This window comes from Myxocyprinus asiaticus, chromosome 33 (genome assembly GCF_019703515.2).
Source record: "Myxocyprinus asiaticus isolate MX2 ecotype Aquarium Trade chromosome 33, UBuf_Myxa_2, whole genome shotgun sequence".
In the NCBI taxonomy this organism is placed as follows: Eukaryota; Metazoa; Chordata; class Actinopteri; order Cypriniformes; family Catostomidae; genus Myxocyprinus; species Myxocyprinus asiaticus.
In genome coordinates, this window is record NC_059376.1 from 39,606,842 (window position 1) to 39,626,910 (window position 20,069).

General features: G+C 37.3%; 2 protein-coding genes across 8 annotated transcripts; one reads left to right on the plus strand and one right to left on the minus strand.

Moving 5' to 3' along the window:
- Positions 1-1,678: 1,678 nt before the first annotated feature.
- On the plus strand, positions 1,679-18,659 carry si:ch73-233m11.2 (NACHT, LRR and PYD domains-containing protein 3). 7 transcript variants are annotated; one of them, XR_007894427.1, is made up of 12 exons: positions 1,839-2,001; positions 2,143-2,314; positions 3,742-5,326; positions 6,565-6,726; positions 6,946-7,110; positions 7,216-7,389; positions 8,123-8,293; positions 8,781-8,954; positions 10,620-10,787; positions 10,882-11,267; positions 11,729-11,807; positions 12,711-18,659. XR_007894427.1 is itself a non-coding variant. In XM_051669174.1 (10 exons), the coding sequence occupies exons 2-10, from the start codon at positions 2,284-2,286 to the stop codon at positions 10,949-10,951; spliced, it is 2,700 nt and encodes an 899-aa protein (XP_051525134.1). In that variant the 5' UTR covers positions 1,679-1,785; positions 2,143-2,283; the 3' UTR covers positions 10,952-11,889. The 7 variants fall into 7 exon arrangements, 4 of the variants coding, with proteins under 4 accessions (XP_051525134.1, XP_051525133.1, XP_051525132.1 ...); XR_007894426.1 differs by having other exon boundaries at positions 10,882-11,807; positions 12,711-18,658; XR_007894425.1 differs by lacking the exon at positions 12,711-18,659 and having other exon boundaries at positions 11,729-11,889.
- LOC127424088 (glycerol-3-phosphate dehydrogenase [NAD(+)], cytoplasmic-like) lies at positions 13,583-19,593 on the minus strand. Its single transcript, XM_051668861.1, has 6 exons — positions 19,550-19,593; positions 18,366-18,543; positions 16,499-16,678; positions 15,203-15,341; positions 14,933-15,030; positions 13,583-13,744 (listed from the first exon to the last, which is right to left on the minus strand). The coding sequence occupies exons 1-6, from the start codon at positions 19,591-19,593 to the stop codon at positions 13,583-13,585; spliced, it is 801 nt and encodes a 266-aa protein (XP_051524821.1).
- Between the last annotated feature and the right edge of the window lie 476 nt (positions 19,594-20,069).

The following is a 20,069-nucleotide window of genomic DNA, read 5'->3' on the forward strand; positions in this document are numbered from 1 at the left end:
GAACTCTGTGGCCTCAGTAATCCATGTGTGGCACAGGACAAGATTCAACTCATGGGCATAACAGTGAACATATATAGCCTCAGGGTGCTGCTGCCTGAAAAGAGAATGAACACCTCCAGCTGCACCACTCATCACTGCTGCCCCATCACATGTCTGAGCAACACACTTTAATTCAGCAATTTCTTCTTCTTGTAATTTCCTCTCTAATGCTGCTGTTATTGACTTAGCATCAAAACTTCTCAGCTCTGTCAGGGAAAGGAATCTCTCTTTAACTGTCCCCTTAGTGACATACCTCACACAGATGGCTAGTTGTTCAGTGTATCCATCTCTGGCCTCATCTACCATAATGGCAAACATTTTTGATTTTTGACATTTCTTTGATAAAAGTTGCTGTCACCTCTTTTGAGCAACACTCGTCATTTCATTCTGACTGACAGATGAGAGGTAGATGATGTTTGATGGGGGTGTGTAATGCTGCAAGAAAGGATCGAACTGCTGCAGAAGCCTCATGTATTCCAGGAAGTTGCCCTTATTATGACTTTCTGCTGTTTCATCATGACCTCTGAATGGTAGCCCTTGTTTCCCCAACATGCAGGTTACAGCCACAACACGTCACATGTACTCCCTTCTTTGTCTAATTTCATCAGCATTTGCTGCTTCAATCTGCTGTACAACATTTCCTTGTATAGCACTAGCCTTGTAACTTTTCCAGGAAACAACACAATCCTTGTGTGATTGAGTCCCCTCGTGTTTGTGAAACACGTTGAGTGCCTTTTTCCAGTTTTTTAATCCACTACTCACAAATACATCATGCTTCACATTTTTACCAAAGACATGGCAAGCAAAGCAGTAGGCAGAGTCTTTCTTCTGTGAGTACTCGAGCCAAGCAAATGTTTGAAACCAATTTGGTGCTGCTGGGGATAATGGTGTAATTTTGGCTGTTTTGGACCTGTGAACTCAAACTGAGTCAAACTGAACTAAAGATGCAGCTACTGCCTGTGCTTCATCTGAGTACATTTCTTTCTCTAAGGCTGCATATCTGTCCTGCTCACTCTCCTCACTCATGTCTTCCTCTTCTTCATGCTCTCTCCCTTCCTGTACTGTGACAATCAGGTAAAAATATAAGGGTTTTCTGATCACAATAAAACTTCTCAGTATCCACTAATGAGTATACTTACAGGATGTCGTAAAAATATTTTTTTCTCTTCTGAAAAATACATTACAAATCTCATTAGCTACAAAGCAGCCAAATGCTAGAAACAGAGTTTTTATTATTATTATTATTATTATTATTATTATTATATGTAAATAATGAAAGTATTCCTTTCACGTATCTCCCAGCTGAAATATCTTGCACAAGTGACATTTGCTGTTAGTTTACATTGGTAACTATAGCTTGAGATATTGTAGGCTGAAGCCCCCCTAAAAAGGGCCTAATAACGCCTCAAAGAAATGTTGAAAATGAAGGGTACGAATAAAGGAAGAGTTGAGGTTCCAGTGTGTCGCCAGAGGGCGCTGTTTGGTTAGTTACTTTTGTTTAGTTGCGCGTTCCCAGCATCGCATTAGTGCCGCTGTTATGGATCAACTGGGGATCATGTTAACTGGGGATGTGCGTGTGCATGTGAATAATTGGAGAGTAATGTACAAAGGCCAAACTGACCAATGATAAATTATATTCTAAGAGAGCATGAGAAAGTTCTTCAGAAACAATGATTTCTATTGTTTGGCAAAATCTTAAGAACAACATTTTTTATAATGTGCACATTGAACGAATCTGCTGAAAAGGTAAGTAAAATTATTCACATGCACACGCACATCCCCAGTTAACAGAGCAGCCCCAGACTGCAGTCTGGTGGATGGGGCGGAGCGATACATTATTTATTTACAGAGCGTTTTGTGTGTTCCTATGAGGTAAATCTATGATAAATTAGTTTATTTTTGTTCCTAAATGACCGAGACATTTTGAAGAGTTGCTCTGACAAAGCAGCGTCATTTAAATAGGTAAATATGTAAGTAAAAATAGCCAGATAATCTGTATTATATGTTACTGCTTGGCCCAGTTTAATAAAGAGGTTCTCGGGAAGTACAGTATGATTCAGTTTATTGCACACTCAGCCTGCTTCCTCATTCTAATCTCTCCAGACGAAAGAGCAACCAGCGCGATGAAGACATCTTAAAAATAGACATCGAAATAGACTTCTTTCATCGTTGAAAAACACCAGGATTTCTCTTTCCGGACTCAAGATTTAGACATCACTGATAGACATATCAGGATCTTCAGCAATGCAGCAAAGTGCCTCTGACATTACTCTTGGTGAGCACAAACAGTTTCAGTTTTAACCTTGAAACCTTTTCCCCCAGTTATCTCCACCCACTTCACTCACAGACAGACAAACAAACAGACAGACGTTTGAAACCTCTTTGTTTTTCAACTGTTATTTTCTTCTTATTCTGTAGGATAGATAGATAGATAGACAGACAGACAGGCAGCTAAAATAATTGGATGGATGGAAGGATGGACAGACAGACAGATAGCTACAGTAATTAGACAGACAGACAGACAGACTGACATCTAGGATGGATGAATGGATGGATAAACATACAGACAGCTACAATAACTGGATGGATGTGTATATATATATATATATATATATATATATATATATATATATATATATATATATAGATGGATGAATGGATAGACAGACAGCTACAGTAATTAGACAGACAGACTGACAACTACGGTATGTATGTATATATATATATATATATATATATATATATATATACAGTATTGTGCAAAAGTCTTAGGCACATAAGATGTTTCACAAAAGCATTTGTCTTAAGATGGTTAATTTATATCTTCAACTTTAGTGTGTCAATAGGAAATATAAATGTTAGACTCCCAAACATTACTTTTGCAAATAGAATAGAATAGAACAGAAGAACATGTAGCACTGCAACAGATGTCATGGCCCCCACAGAGCCCCCCACTGAACATCGTGTCTGTCTGAGATTACATAAAGAGACAGAAGCAATTGAGACAGCCTAAATAGATAGAAGATCTGTGGGGAATTCTCCAAGAAGCTTGGAACATCCTATCTGCCAACAACCAAGAAAAACTGTGTCCAGGTGTACCTAGGAGAATTGGTGCTGTTTTAAAGGCAAAGGTGGTCACACCGAATATTGATTTAGCTTTTTTTATGTTTACTGGACTTTGTATGACATTAAGTGGTAAATGAAAACTATTTGTGTCATTATTTTTGAGGACATCCTCACTATGCAACATTTTTCACAAGTGCCTAAAACTTTTGCACAGTACTATTATATATATTTACATACACACACCGATCAGCCACGACATTAAAACCACCTGCCTAATATTGTGTATGTCCCCCTCGTCTGGCCATTCTCTGTTGACCTTTTTCATCAACAAGGCATTTCCATCCTCAGAACTGCCGCTCACTGGATATTTTTGTTTTTGGCACCATTCTGAGTAAATTCTAGAGACAGTTATGTGTGAAAACCCCAGGAGATCAGCTGATATATATGGATGGATGGATGGATAAACAATTAAGATGGGCGGGCTGGTGGGTGGATGAACAGAAAGACAGACAGCTACAATAATTAAATAGACAGACAGATTGACAGCTACGATTTAGTTTTTTTCAGTGTGTCAATTTAGCACATGTTGAAATTATGCTGTAAGCACTTCTTTATGGTATATTTCCTCTTTCACAGACATGCAGGCGTTGCATAAGGAAGTCTTAAGAAACTCTGTGCTCAACTCAACTCTGCCTAATTCACTGTTAGGAGGTCAACCTGCACAAGACGTGATCCAGAGAGGTCACTACACACCCCTCTCAGTGTGTGCGTTTAAGCACAACTTTGATGAGGTGAAGAGAGGAGATTGGGAAACTTTAGAAGATGTCATGTCTCGAGAATTTCCACCAGGATCTGAAGGACGTAGAGTTGTTCTTCATGGTGGTATTGGAATGGGTAAGACTACAGCAGTTGAAAAGATTATTTGGGATTGGACATCTGGCACACGTCTGCAACATTACACACTTTTGCTGCGGGTGTGTGTTGAGGAGCTGAGCACTCTTGGAGAGAAAACCGATAGTTTGTGTAGCTTATTGATCCGCACACACTCTCACCTCTCCCCAGAGTCCCTTGTTCTCGCCCTACAGAGGCCTCAGTCGTTACTTCTTTTGCTTGATGGGCTGAAGAGATTCCCAAACTTACTATCTGCTCCACCGCCCACCTCTAGTTTTATCTGTGATGTACAGCATCAAGCAACTGGCACCGTCTTGCTGTACAGTCTGCTTCACGGCTCTCTGCTTCCAGACGTCTCGATGCTGGTCACATCCACAGAGTCAATCAACCTCAAGTCATTGAGGAGCTTTGAGATCCTTGGGTTCTCCAAGACCCAGAGGAGAATGTTCTTCCAGCAGTTCTTTGGTGATGGAAGCCAAGCAGAGAGATTTTTCTGGCACAGCGAGCAAGCATTGGGAGTGTACGAGCAGTATTTTTGTCCAGCTTTCTGCTGGACACTTTGCAGCGTTTTTAAAACTCAGTTTGAGAGTAAAGAAACCCTACCTGAAACTCTTACCCATCTCTTCAGCATTATTACAAACATGCTCCTGCAGAAACAGAAGATGAATGTCGAGCAAAGCAGAGAGCTTGTGTCTGGTCTGAGCAGACTTGCCTTTATAAAATCTACCAAGAGTGAGGTCATATCCTGCGGCCTGCTGTCTTTTTTGCACTCTCCAGTTCTGCCTGCTTTCCTATGCATCAATGGTGATGTCACTTCCCCTGATACCACATTCTCCTTCCTGTCTCCAGTGATGCAAGAGTTCTTAATGGCTGCCTCCTTTTATATTAACCAATCAGACGTTCTCAAAGAGGCCCTGGAGGAGCGCACGGATCTGTATTACACTTTCCTTGCAGGATTGTCAGACTCTGCCCAACGTAAGCCTATTGAAGACTCCGTGGGCAGCTTCAACGAAAGCCGCATCTCTGAGTTCTCTCAATGGTTGGTGGGCACAGCTTCCGCAGTGTTGCCAGGTTTTGATAAAAAGCAGCACTATCGTGTCCTACGTCTTCTACTCCACACACGCAACTCCAGTCTGGTCAAAGAAAGCATCAGCAAGTGCCCATGGAGGCATAGGAGTTACAGTGACATGCAGGAGTCAGACTGCACTGCACTGTCATATGTAGTGAGTTGCGTGGGAGAGCTGGAACATATGAACCTGTACGGGGCATACCTTACAGATGAGCAGGCAGAGAGACTCCTGCCAGCATTACGGCTGTCGAAGAGCATTGGGTGAGTCAGACATTTTGAAATGGTACTTGATGGTTGATATGGCTCTTGATATGTGACCTGGGTGTCGGCAGAGGATGAACGTTATCAGTCCCCATTATTTCAACTTCAGTTAAAAAAAAATAAAAAATCAACAACAGCAGAATTTATGGTGAAGAACTACACTACCCATGATCCTAAGAATCGTGGCAAAAGAGCTCCGCAACAATCACCCACTTCCATATCATACTGTGAATGATGCAAATGAGTCTGTCTCCCTACACTCTCAAACTACTTATATATATGTATATTTTGAAATATACTGTTGTAACAAGGTTAACATGGGAAAGGAGCAGGAGGGAACCAGCTGAACCGTCAAAGTAATATTTTAATTTAAACTTAAACAAAAAGACACAAAACATAAACACACACACGGCAGCTGCGTGTGGCTCTCTCTCTCTCGAACTGCCGCATCCCGCTGCGCTTATCCCTCTCGTCGGCTGATTAGCCTGATTGGGGGCCTGGCATGCGTAGTCACGGCCCAGCCCTGTCCTGCTCCTCGTCACAACTATAAATATATTGTTTCTACTCATCAACAACTTTAAATCAATAGCTTTATATTTTTTCCATAATTTTAATTCGATAATGTCATTCTTAATGCTTCATGGGATTGTAGTTCATTCCCTCATTAAAGATGCTAAGTACACAGTCTTGTACTTTTGTCTTTTTGTCCACTGGTTGGTTTGGTTCATGGCTTTAAACTTTTATGAAATCTTTATGGAAGAAATGAATGAGAAAAATACTTCCAGAACCAAGATGGTTGAAAAAATGGGTGGGCATTGTTGAGCTACTGTATATTAGGGGAAGAAGACATGCCAGACTTATGCCTGATAATAAAAAAATGTAATAATAATAAAAAAAAAAATAAGCAAAAGCTCGCACATCCAGTGGCAAAAATGCTCAGTTTAGAAAAGCTTACTTTTGAAGCTATATGCCTGAGTAGAAGATTAGTAGAAGATAAAGTCATGGATATTTTTGGTCTGTTTTCCCAAAAGAGAAAGACTGTAACTTTCAAATGTGTATATCTGCTTAAAGTGTATTTGGTCAACTTTTAAGAGTATATTATAAGCAGAACTAACAGACATGGACTGAAAGACACAAAACCCCAATTCTGATTTCACTGAACTTAAAGTGTGTCTTGATTAAGGGCACGATAGAGACAGTTCTTGGATCACTCATGCATAATTTTTTTATCTTGTCAGTCTGTCTCAAAGTCGTCTCAGTCTGGGTGCCATCACTCACCTGGCAACAGCGCTGGCTAAGGGGCGAGCGACTGAGCTGGATTTGTCCTACGCCAGACTGGAACATGGAGCAGTCAAAATAATATGTGATTCACTCACAAACTCCACGCTGCAGTCACTAATGTAAGATCTTTTGATCTGTATGGGCTTTTATCAGCCTTTATTAGAACAGTATCAGACAGCAACATTTTATCAAATGTAATTTGTGATATTAACAAAAATTCCCCTAGTGGTCTCAGACTTTTGGACCCCACTATACAGTATATCACTATATTATAATATACTTAGTGTGAGGGCTTTTGCTGTTAAGATATATTGTCACTGGTCTAACCTTGTTTTTAGGTTTCGTGTATGTTCGTTGACTGCTGCTGATTGTGAAGCACTGGCTGGGATGCTCTCTGGAGGCTCTAAGCTGCGTGTGCTGGATCTGTTTGGTAATGATCTGCTGGATCAAGGACTCATTCAGCTGAGCAGTGTGCTGGGGAACTGCACACTACATGAAATCAAGTACACTTACGCTGTTTATGCAATCATTGCTCTCTTCATTCAATAAGAAGTAGACAGGCTGCATACTACAGCTGCAATGAAAGTTTTGTTGAATGTATTTTGCAGTTTGGATCGTTGCTCACTGACGCATGCGTCCATGTCTGCATTATCGTCAGCTCTGACCAGTGGTTATTCAAAGCTTAAGACACTAAATCTGTCAAGGAACGCAGTGACTGATGATGGAATGGACTGCATCTCAAAGGCCTTACAGACGGCCCAGTGCCAGCTCAACACTTTGAAGTACCTGACACACACATAAACACACTAAACCAGGGACTAAAAACAAAATGTTTTAATTTTTTGGTTCTGGGTTTCCGCAGCCTCCTTTCAAAATGATAACCGGTTAGAAGGAAAAAAAAAGGTTAATAATGCTCTTTTTTTTAAATAACAGTACTTTGTGCTAAGGGTAATATAACAGTTGCAGTGTTGCCAGATCTTGCAAGAGGATCAAGAGACATTGTCTAAAAAACTAGCTCAAAATAAGAGACTTGCTTCACACTAAAAATACCCTAAAAAAAAAAAATCTGTAATTTTCAACTATTTAAAGGGACTTTGTTGCTGCTTTCAGTTACAATATGCAACAAAAAAGCTTGTTTTTGGTTTTCATATTCGTTCCTTGAACCATTTTTAATCCCTTTTCTATAGTTTACCCGAAAATTATGATGTTTTAAACCTGTATGACTTTTTTTTTATTCTGTGGAACACAAAAAGAGATATTAGGCAGAATGTTAAGTCTCAGTCAACGTTCACTTTTATTGCATCTTTCTTCCATACAAAAAAGTGAATGGTGACAGGCTATCATTCTCCCTTTGTTTTCCACAAATGAAAGTCATGGGTGTGGAACAGCGTGACGGTGAGTAAAGGATGACAGAATTTCATTTTTGGGTGAAATATTCCCTTAAATGGAGACATTCAATGCAAACTTTTCTAGTTAGGGAATTTCATGTGATTGATGATGTGGTCTTTATTGCAGCGTGTTTGACTGCCAGTTGACTGGCTCCTGCTGCTCCTCTCTGGCAGCTGCCCTCCAATCAGAACACAGCAGTCTGACTGAACTGGAACTGTCCGTCAATGAGCTCGGCCAATCAGGAATGCTAATCTGTGAAGCCCTGAAAGCTCCTAATTGTATGCTGGAAAAACTGGGGTATATGTGAGATGTTGTTTTTTTTTTTTTTTTTAGCTATAATAATAGTGTTAAAAAAATGATCAAGATGAAAGACAACAGAAAACCGCATTCACATGCATTTAACTTCTATAATTTGATATATTTAAGATTGAAACCATTAGAAATAATCCAGGGCGGGATTTAAATTTATGTATTAGAGTTTGATTGGATTGTATGGGGAGGGGAGAGGCAGTATGTTTACTAAAAAATGAAAGAAAATAAATATAATTTCGAAGGCAGAGAAAGTTATAACATTTTCATGATTAAATTATATTTAAATTATATATATATATATATATATATATATATATATTAGCGCCCAGTAAGATTTAAAGTTTTTTTTACAGCTAAAGAAATTTAGATTTCATGTCAAAAACCACATATCAAAGTCACATGAAAAAGTGTTGTATTTTCCCAGGAGGGCTGTTAATGATGTAAAAATTAAGCAATATGTGTTTTACTGTAGAATGGCAAGATGTGAGCTGACTGTGGAGATGTTTCGAGAGCTGGAGAGTGTCTTGACATCTGGCATGTCACGGCTTGTCAGTCTCACTGTAGGACTGAACGCAGTGGGCGATACTGGAGCCAAACACATGTGGGGGGCACTAAGACACAAAAACTGCAAACTGCAGCACCTGGAGTGAGTAATCCCCATACACACATACTGGGAACAGCAGTGCAGAGAGTACACATACATTATATACAGCAGCTACAACAAAAATAAAAATTCTGTCATTATTTACTCACCCTCGTGTTGCTCTAAATGTGTGACTTTCTTTATTCCATGGAACACAAAGGAACACATTTTGAAGAAATGTGCTGGACACTCCTTTCCATATAATTAGTGATGTCAAAAGTGCCGGTACTTCGGTACCAAGTCGGTGCTAAAATAAAAAAAGATGTAACGATACCAGTGTTTCTGCAGTACAAGTAGTACCGAGCACCGACTCAATTCGATACCCGCTTGCTGTCTGACTGACACACAACTGCTTCCAAATGTTTCTGTATTATCACACTGGGCCATGTAGCGAACTGTTTATCCAGACAAGTAAAGCTTCCGTCAAAACACGCGTCAGAATAAAAGCTAGATGCCTGAAATTGAAGAAACTGCAACAGAAATATATTACAGCTGAATAGTAAAATGGAATTTTCAATGTAGTAATAATAATAATGATTAATTACAATTGTATTATTATTATTATTATTATTATTATTACTATTAATAATGTTAAAATAATAATAAAAATTAAGCAATATATCATAAGCAAGAGTGCTGTTGTACTGAATAAAAATGTGGTAAAAAAAAAAATGCAATGGTATGTTAAAAGTAATTGTTCTATATTTATTGGTTAATAGTTTTAGGAATTAATTTGATTAGACACTGTTTTGATGATGAAATTAAACTTTAAAACACGAAATTCTAAAAAATAAAATAAAATGGGAAACGATTTTAAAAAAGAAAACAGATTTCAGTAGGGCCCTCTTAAAAACACTTAAGCAATGCATACTTCATTGAGAAACACTTGAAGGACACAGTTTCATTTATTATTTACATTGAAATGTAACTTTAAATAGGTTAAAGGAGTGTGTTAAATTGCACATTACCATATTAGCATATATTGGTTTCGAGAACCTTTAATTTATGACTTGTATCGGTACCGACAACTGAAATTTTGGTATTGTGACAACACTACATGCAATTGCAATTAATGGGGACTGAGGTTTTCAAGCTAAAAAAAAAACATGCAAAAGCAACATTAAAGTATCATAAATGTAGTCTATTCCACTTGTGCACCATATTCCAAGTCTTCTGAAGTTGTGTGATAGGTATGTTAGATCATTGAGAGAGTTGAGTTCGAGAACTTGATCAGTCCGATTTAAAAGAACGAATCAAAAAAACGATTCATTCGCAAATTAGACATGGCTACTTCTCTCATGAACTGTCATGAACATGCTAAAGAGAGCTAGAGCGGATGTCAAGTATTCAGTGAATAACGACTTAAATATGAGTCTATTTCTCACACAATCAGATCATTTGGCTTCAGAAGATTTGGAATGTAGCATTCAAAGTTGCATGGACAAATTTTAAAGGTGCTTCTGTCAATTTTGGAGCTTGACAGCCCCAGTCTCCATTCACTTTCATCATATGGAAAAGAGTGGCCAGGATATTCTTCAAAAGTTCTACCGTTTCACAGAAGAAAGAAAGTCATATGCATCTGGAACCACATGAGGATTTTTGGGTGAACTGTCCCTTTAAACTGCACCTAATGATGTGCACTATACCTGTGTTGTCTTGTCTTTGCAGTCTGGAGATGTTGTCACTGACTGACGCTTGCGTTGAGGAGTTATGTGAATCTGTTGCTGCCAGCAGCACTTTATCGACTCTCAGCCTGAAAATCAACGGCCTGACAGACTCATCTGTACCACAGTTGGTCAAATTAATGCAGGACCATCCAATCATGAGCAACCTAAAGTAAGTTCAGTCTATAAATGTTCATACACTCTCGTCATACTTATGTCATAACATACATAGAAAACTCAGTTATTTTTCTCATATTTTTCTCCAGTCTGCAGTATAATGACTTCAGTGAGGATGTTTTTGAATTGATGGAAACCTGCCCAAAAATCCGTTACTAGAGAAAAAAACTTCAAGTTGGGAACACCTGGATATTTATTCTGCTAAATAGTACTGGAACCTCTTTGAGAAAATGACCATCTTAACTCTTTTGCTTTGATTTTATCATTGGACTGTCATTATTGTGGTTCTTATGCATACTGTACAACCCTTAAAAAGGCATTTAATTCAGAACATCTGACTTAAAGAAATGGACACTTGGAACTTACAGTTACAGTATAATTATGTATTTCACAGTACATGTTGAGAACATAATTCCAAGAACTAATCCACTCTCAGAATGGACGGTAACAGCTTTGGAGGCACTTAGAGAGAACGGTCAGTTTGACATTTGATGTTTTTCTTCAGAATAAGTATATAGCTGTTGTATACAAAATTTGAACTGAGAGCCAATAATGACATGACCTCACAGTATTATTGAGCAGAGAGCACCCTCCAGAGGAGTCATACAACTTTGGTTGCTCTCACTGTTGCACACACACCCTGCTGAAAAGCATGCATTTCCATGCTTGTTCTTTGGTTGTTGATCTTGCTGGTTATGCTATGCTATAGTTAGCATAGTTACGCTATTCACTAGCAAAACATGCATGGTTGCTGGTAAATCTGGTCCACCAAAGACATTTTGCTGGTTAAGCTAGATAAGCAAAAGTTCAACCCAAAATGTAAAATTGCAAAATGTAGTATACAAGTCGTATGTACTAATTTTATGGTGATTTTACATCCTTTTTGGAGCATGACCGCCCCTGATCACATTATGCTTTAAATTATATGGAAAACAGCAGTCTGGACATTCTGCAAAACTTCTGCCTTTGTGTTCAATGAAGAAAGAAAGGCATATGGGTGTGGAAAGACATGAGGGTGAGTGAACAATGACAACATTTTTTTGTTGCTTTAAGAAGCCTGGTGCCACACCAGAATGCAAAACACAACATATGTTGGTGACCAGCAGTGCTGTCCTTTTTCAGCAAAGCACACACACATACTACAGACAAATACTGCTTTTTTGCAACACTCACACATGTATTTATTACTCTAACCCTGCACTTCTTTCACTGATGTTCCGGATGGTTCTGCAAGCAGTGGATGAACCCAGCAACAGGACGACCCTCGTAACAGGTCTCGTACAGGGACAAACATGTTCAGATGTGTCCCATTTCAAATACCATTTTGTGTAAATGCAGACAACAGTACTAAAAAACTTTGAGTCTTACTTGTCGAGGAAGCCTTTGTTTTTAAGTATGGTGCAGACTTCAGCAGCTATGGCAGGTCCCTGCAGTCAATCAATATATTTAAGTCCTTTTTTTACTATAAATCCCCACTTTCAAACAGCCCTCCTAAGCGCTCTTTTCTCCTAAGAGTTTTTCTTCTTTTGTTTTTGCCGATTTGCATTCTTCGTGCATATCGCCACCTACTGGGCAGGGAGGAAAATCTATAGTAAAAAAGGACTTAAAGGTGAAGTGTGTAACTTTTTTGATGTGGAAATACGTTCTGCTATCCCATTTTATTGTTCATTGACAACTATAAGTAGGCCATTTGTGGGTTTACCTCCCCCAAAAGTATAAACACTGAGCCTCTCAGGCACTATCAAATTATTTTTTGAGCAACCCGCTCAGTCCCGCCCATCCCTTTCTAGCTTAACCTATACCGTGAGTTTGGGGGCATGGCTATTGGTAGTAAGCTGTTCAGCCAGAGCCGGTGGAGAAATATGAACAACAATGGCAGACGTGTTACAGAGGAAAATACATTTTGCTTTGCCTACAGATGTTAAAGTCAAAATTCGAAGACTTGCTAAAAGACAGAGACAGACACACGAACAGAGTAAAAGTGGAACTTTGAGAACATTTTCGGGGTTCGGTGGAGACACCGAACTTGCAGAGTTTCTTCTCGACAGGTAAGCTCAAGTTAGCTCATTACTGTCGAGCTTCAGATAAATTCGTAAGATATCGAGAATATATATTGTTATGCTTACTATTTACCAGAAGAACTATCCTGTGTGGAGAATGTGAGATTACCTCTGTATCCATGGCAACGCAAATACGTCATATGAGAGACCGCTTGGACTCCATGCTGTCCTGAAGGGTTGGATTATAGTTCTTAAGGATTATAAAGTGCATAAATATTGATCTTTTTTTGCACCAAAACTGTTTGTATCGCTTTAGAAGACATTAATTTAACAGCAGGAGTCGTATCAATGAAGTTTATGCTGACTGTCTGTGATTTTTGGAGCTTTAAAAGAGAAATCGCCATTCACTTGCATTTTAAGGACCTACTGAGCTATTACATTTTTAAATTTTTCTTCAAAGGTGTTCTGGTGAAGAAAGAAAGTCATACACCTGGGATATCATGAGGGTGAGTAAATGATGAGAGAATTTTCATTTTTGGGTGAACTATCACTTTAATAAAACTATAGCAACTCACGCAACATTTCCACTGATAACATCTTATTCACAATTTCCAATTAAAGCTGAAATGTGTCATTTTTGTGCCGTTGAACGGAACTGCAAAAATAAACATTGCATATTAAGCTGGGATAGGAGAAAGTATTTTAACACCAAAACACTTCTGTTGCCTCACCTTGCCAGTCTTGGCAAAGGCCTCTGCGATTGCGACCTCCATGGCATGTTGTAATGAGGTCAGCGACGCCGCAGCTCTCTAGGAAGGTTGCAGGGGAGACCGAGCCGGCAGTGCAGAACAAAGCTAATCATCTCTATCAGACCCAATCTGATCACTGCAGCCTTGGTATTGTCACCAAACCCTAGTCCATCACAGAAACCTGCTCCTACTGCCACTATATTCTGTAACGAAACAAAGATTGCGGCAGGTGTTAGTTTGTGTGGAGCTTTGTACTCTCAGTCAGAGTATTCAATATGTTTACCACATAATATATGGCGCTCTTGTATGGCCTGCAGGTGTCTGGATGTGCATGTGCAGTTATTTGGGGAAAATAAAGAATATCTCAGCTTTGTTGGTCCATACAATTGAAGTCAACAGAGTCCAAAACTTTGAAGCCCAAAAAAACATATAAAGGCAGCATAAAAGTAATTCCATATGACTCCAGTTGTTAAATTCTTGTCTTCAGAAGCGATATGATAGATGTGGTTGAGAAACAGATCCATTTTAAAATCATCCTTTTTTCTTTTCTTTTTTTTACTACAAATCTCCATTTTCAGACAGTCCTCCAAAGCGTTCTTTTCTCCTAAGAGGAGTTCTTTTGTTTTTGGCGATTCACATTCTTCGTGCAAATTGCCACCTACTGGGCAGGGAGGAGAATTTATAGTAAAAAAGGACTTAAATATTGATCTGTTTCTCACCAACACCATATCATATAGCTTCTGAACACATGGATTTAACAACTGGAGACATATTGATTACTTTTATGCTGCCTTTATGTCTTTTTTGAGCTTCAAAGTTTTGGTCACCATTCACTTAAAGGACCTACAGAGCTGAAATATTTTAATAATCTTCATTTGTGTTCTGCAGAAGAAAGAAAGTCATACACATTCTGGTATGGCATGAGTGTGAGAAAATAATGAGAGAATTTTCATTTTTGGGTGAACTATTCCTTTAAACTGCATGCAGTGCCAACATGAAACAGTGTTTGCAAGCTATTTTAATTCTATAATATTTTTTTATTATTATTATAATTTTTGGGGGGGCAGGGCTAGATTTATCCACTGGGAATTGACTGGATAATGAAAAGTGGTCTCTATATGATAGGTGGATGTAGGGGAGGAGTTGATGTCATCCTGAAAGGACAGTCATTTCAGAGGTGTTTCAAGTTATATTTTGATGAAAGATTACGAAGACCAACATTTTTTTCGGATCAATATTGTGTATCTATTGTGAAAGTATATAATTTTGATTTCATGTTGATTTAAACATTGTATATTACAAATATAACGGATCATGTATGGAATTTGCATTTTGAGCTATTTTGTTCAGTCCCAAGGTATAAAATGGAGAAATGCAGATCGGCAGCAAACCTTCAGAGCACCACAAATCTCCACCACATCTGCTTCCTGTACAACTGTGACCCGGAATTGATCTGTCTGCAACACACCCTGAATTTGATCCCTGCAGCCTTACAAACATCAAAACAGACATATATGTACATAAAGTTAACACTTATAAAAAACACATATACAAAAAAAGATGGCTTATTTTACCATTTAAAATTAAACTACCTGTAGAAATTTAATTGGATTTATTTATTCTTTTTTATATATTTTATTTGGTCTTTGATTTGGGCTCACCAATGGTGGTCTCACAAAATGTATCATCTGCCACCTCACTGGCAATATTTACTCCCATCAACACACTCATATTGATGCCGAGCTTCTCGTGAATCACCTCGGAGATATGCTTCAGTCCGTCAGGTCCTTCATCTACCCCCTAAACACACACACACACACATGCTGAGTCATGATTTCTGCTAGGTGTTTCAAATGTGAGTCTTGTGATCTTAGAATGCATTTTTTTTTTATTTTTTTTTTTTACGCAAGACGCCTGAGAAACTGAAAAATTTGAACATACAAATTACTTTCGTACCCACACTGTAAAAAAAAAAAAAACATTTCTGTTCATCAGTATTTTTGTCTTGTTTTCCATCAACATCCTTAAAACAAGATAAAGCAAAAATATGTAAGATAATTAGACATGTTTTCAGAGAATATATCTTTAATTACTGTAAGTTTACCCTATTGTCAAATCAGCTGTTCTTGTTTAAAAGGGATAGTGAACATTTTGTCATCATTTACTCACCCTCATGCCATTCCAGATGTGTATGAATTTCTTTCTTCTGCAGAACACAAACCAAGATTTTTAGATTTCGATTTTTAATCCATACGACTCTAGTGTTTTAATCCATTTCTTCAGGAGTGAAATTATAGGTGTCGGTGAGAAACAGATCAATATTTAAGTCCTTTATTAAGTCCTTTTTTAAAATTCTTCTCTGTGCCCAGTAGGAGGCGATATGCAAGAAGAATGTGAATCACCAAATACACAAGAAGAAGAAAGTAAAAGTTAAAGTTGAGATTGACTGGGCAGGGAGGAAAATTTATAGTAAAAAAGGACTTAAATATTGGTCTGTTTCTCACCCACATGTATCATATTGCTTCTGAAGACATGGATTTAACCACTGGAGTCATATGGATTACTTTTATCCTGACTAATGTGATTTTTGGAGTTTCAAAATTTTGCCACCCATTCATTTGCTTTGTGTGGACCAAAACAGCTGAGAAATTCTAAAAAATCTTCATTTGAGTTCAGCAGATGAAAGAAAGTCATGCACATCTGGGATGCATTAGGGTGAGTAAATGATGAGAGAATTTTCATTTTTGAAAAAAAAATAAATAAATAAAAAATAATTAATTAAACTATTCCTTGAAGCAATAACTATTTATTTAAGCATAAACCTCTCAAAATGTAGTTTGATTTGTTTAAAATTTGAAGAAAAAAAAATGGGCTAAATTCAAGATAAATTCTCTAAAAAGAAGTCTTATTATCTTACACATGTTTAGATATTTTGCCTGGAAAGCAAGACAAAATACATCTTTAGTGTACCGAATGTACTCATGAGTATACGGGACCTTGATAAGTGACATTCCAAGTGCATCTTGCTTGATTTTGCCCTTCATTGTATAACAAATGCGACCGATGAACTGATGTGGAATCACAAAGAGCAGAATGTCAGCACTCTTGGCAGCTTCAACCAGATCTGGCACGGCCACCTGTGAGTGAGAGACAAGGCCAAAGGGAGGAGAGGTTGCGAGTGGAATGCACAGAAGGAAAAAACAGGAGGAAAAAAATCTGTTTGACACTGAATGAATGAATAGAAATGAAATGAAATGAGAAATGAATAGAAACAAATAAAACCCTGTAACAATGGAATACAATATAGTCACCAATGCTTTAAGTGATCTTATATGATCATGTCCAGTAGGAGTTGTGTAGCTGTTTGATTGACATTGGCTCTTTTTTTTTTTTGTTTGTTTGTTTTTTTTTGGCAGGATTATAACTCCATGTCAAGCCATATGTCACCTTATTCATGGATAAATCTTCCTTCTGGTTTGGTTACTGTCATTGTGTCTATGTTTGTGTCTGTGCCAACAGTTTTAAAGGCCTCTAGTCCAGTCCCGGGATTGTGCCTGGATTTCTGAACCTAATTCTAACCTAACCATTTGGCTGACTCAACCATTTGGTCTGCTGTTATAATCAGGTCATTATCAAGGAGAAACCACAGACAGCTTTGTCAGCATCTTACTAGTTGCTTAAGAGTGCAAATGGAGTGTTTCCTTTGCAATACTCCAATTGCTTCCCAGAGGTTTATGGAGAAACGTTTGTGGCTCAGCATTCTTTTTTCCGACTTCTGTATTGTGTTAACTTCCTCCATAGAAGAGCATATGGAGCAGTAGAACACTTTTGCTGGTGCCTAAGCCATACACCAATACAGTATATACAGTTTATAAACATTTTTGTTTTTCAAATTGTGGCTGATTCCCATTAACTGATATTAGGACATTACTGTATGTCCATTTGGTTAAAAGCGAAGTGTTATTTCTGCGCCACTGGCAGCACCAAACAGAATTGCAAAAATAATGACTGTATTCAAACAGGTTTCCCGAGCACCGCGATTGGTCAGATAAACACACAGTCCCGTCCCAAATTGGTTGAACCAGTCTTGCTGTTTTGGGCCACTCAAAAAAACAGAGCAATGTTTTGATATAGCTTACTTATAATTGTCTTTGTATATTAACAGCCAAAAAATTAACAACTTAAAATATATTATTTTCTTTATTCTTATTTTACTACCCTGTTAATATTATATTATTATAATTATTTGTTGAAATTGTAAAAAATATATTATTTTCTTTATTCTTATTTTACTACCCTGTTAATATTAAATTATATTATTATAATTATTTGTTGAAATTGTAAAAAAATATATTATTTTCTTTATTCTTATTTTACTAACCTGTTGTTATTATTATATTATATTATTATAGTTATTGTTGAAAAATGTATCAATTATATTGAAATATATTTTTCTTATTTTCTTCTTATTTTCTTATTTTTTTGAATTATTTTGTTTATTTTAGGTGAAACTGAAAGCATCTGAAGGGGGGCTTTTTATTAATAGAATTATATTATTAACAATTAATAATATTAATTAAAGAATAATATTATGTAATATGATCAATATTATGTTATTAAAGTTTTAAATGGGTACTAATAAAATAATTTGTCATACTTTCTCAAAGTGGGATGGATCTGGGCTCTACTGGTAAAAATATCACCTATCAAAAACAAAAAACACACACTTACTGCTCCAACAATAATCACCTCCCATCTTATATTGAAAATAGGAAGGATAATTATTTCAGACATTTTACTTTGTTACAATACAAAGTTTCTTACGACATTCTCCGGAAGCTTGTGTCCAAGCAAGTACTTGACATTCTCATGGTCTGTGTTTATGATCTCTGTAAGTTTGCGTCCATTCACTGTCTCTTCAAACACCCACATGTTAACCGTAGAGTCAAACTTTGAGTTATTCTTTGTATTTGAGCCAACTATCTTCGCAATAGCAGAACCCCTGAGCACATGAGAGAAAGACAACCAGAGATAATGATGTGAAAGTTTACATGCAATATTAAATATTGTGAGTGCACATCAATATTGTAGTACTGTTTGGGGAAATTGATTATTCTGCGCTTGTCACATGTGTCAACACTGAATTAAGATTAAACTGATAATGATTCTTAATAACTGGATATATGCACCCTTGGAGTGTTATTATATCAACACCAATTTTGGAGTCTTGTTTATAGGCCACACAGCATGATCTGAGTATGTTGTTTATTTATAGACTGAGGAATAATAACCTGAGAATAAAAGGACTTTTATTTATTTTAGCTCACATTTTACCCCTGATATCTACTAGCAGTTTTACCATCTCTGTAAATGCAAAATAGTGTGTGACTCCATTAACTGGGGCTAACTGATAAAGATTATAGTATTAACTTAATAATTGTATGAATTGCATCTAATATGCCATGCAAAATGATCAAATATGTGTTTTAACAGCAGCTCATGTAAAATCTTTAAAATAGCGAAAACTTAATAAACATATCTATGACCAAGCATACTGTATAGTATGCATTGTGTGCTATAAAACACCACTGCAGCAGTTGTTAGTATATCACACTAATTACAAATTTATATAAAACTGAACCACAGATGTGTCCAAAGGGCACTAAGTTTGTTAGTTGATTCTCCAAGCTACCATAAACCTATATGGAACACAAATACTGAACCTTACCAGTGTAAGTGACTGGCACATATGTTCCACTTGTTTTGCACATTAGCAATGCTTCAAATGGCTTATGCAAACAGTGATAAATACTTTTCAAGTTAGCCCAAAAGCTGACAGCACATACACACCTGTTCAGCATATTTGGAGTCTTTTTTTTTTTTTTTTTTTTTGTAAAAGAAACTATATAGCTATTACACAATTATAGTGAACACTATCAGTACCTCCATATAACCAAATATATGTCTTCTATTGTGTCGTTTTAAGAAATGTACAAATAACTGTTTACCAGTTCCCAGAGCCGATGATGCAAACTTTCTTTGGACTTGACATTGTGATGATTTTCTCCACGGGACCTTTCAGCGCTGAATTACAAAATCTCAAAACAAGCAAATCATTTTGTGAGTTGCCATATACATTACAATAGAATGTAGCATAGTCCAAAAGCCTTAAAGGGATAGTTCACCCAAAAATGAAAATTCAATCATAATTTAGCCCTACTCTCATGCCACCCCAGATCTGTGTGACTTTCTTTCTTCTGCAGAACACAAATGAAGATTTTTAGAAGAATATCTCAGCTCTGTTGGTCCTAACAATGCAAGTGAATGGTGACCAGAACTCTGAAGGTCCAAAAACGACATAAAGGCAGCATAAAATAATTTTTGTGAGGGATTAATGTTATTACTGACAGCAAGTTTGTAATGGTCATATTTTATGCACTGACATGAACTTTAGTCGCAGTTAGACATAAGCAACCTCAAAGCCAAGCTGTAACTTGATACTCCTAGCAAAAACAACATGGTGTTGAA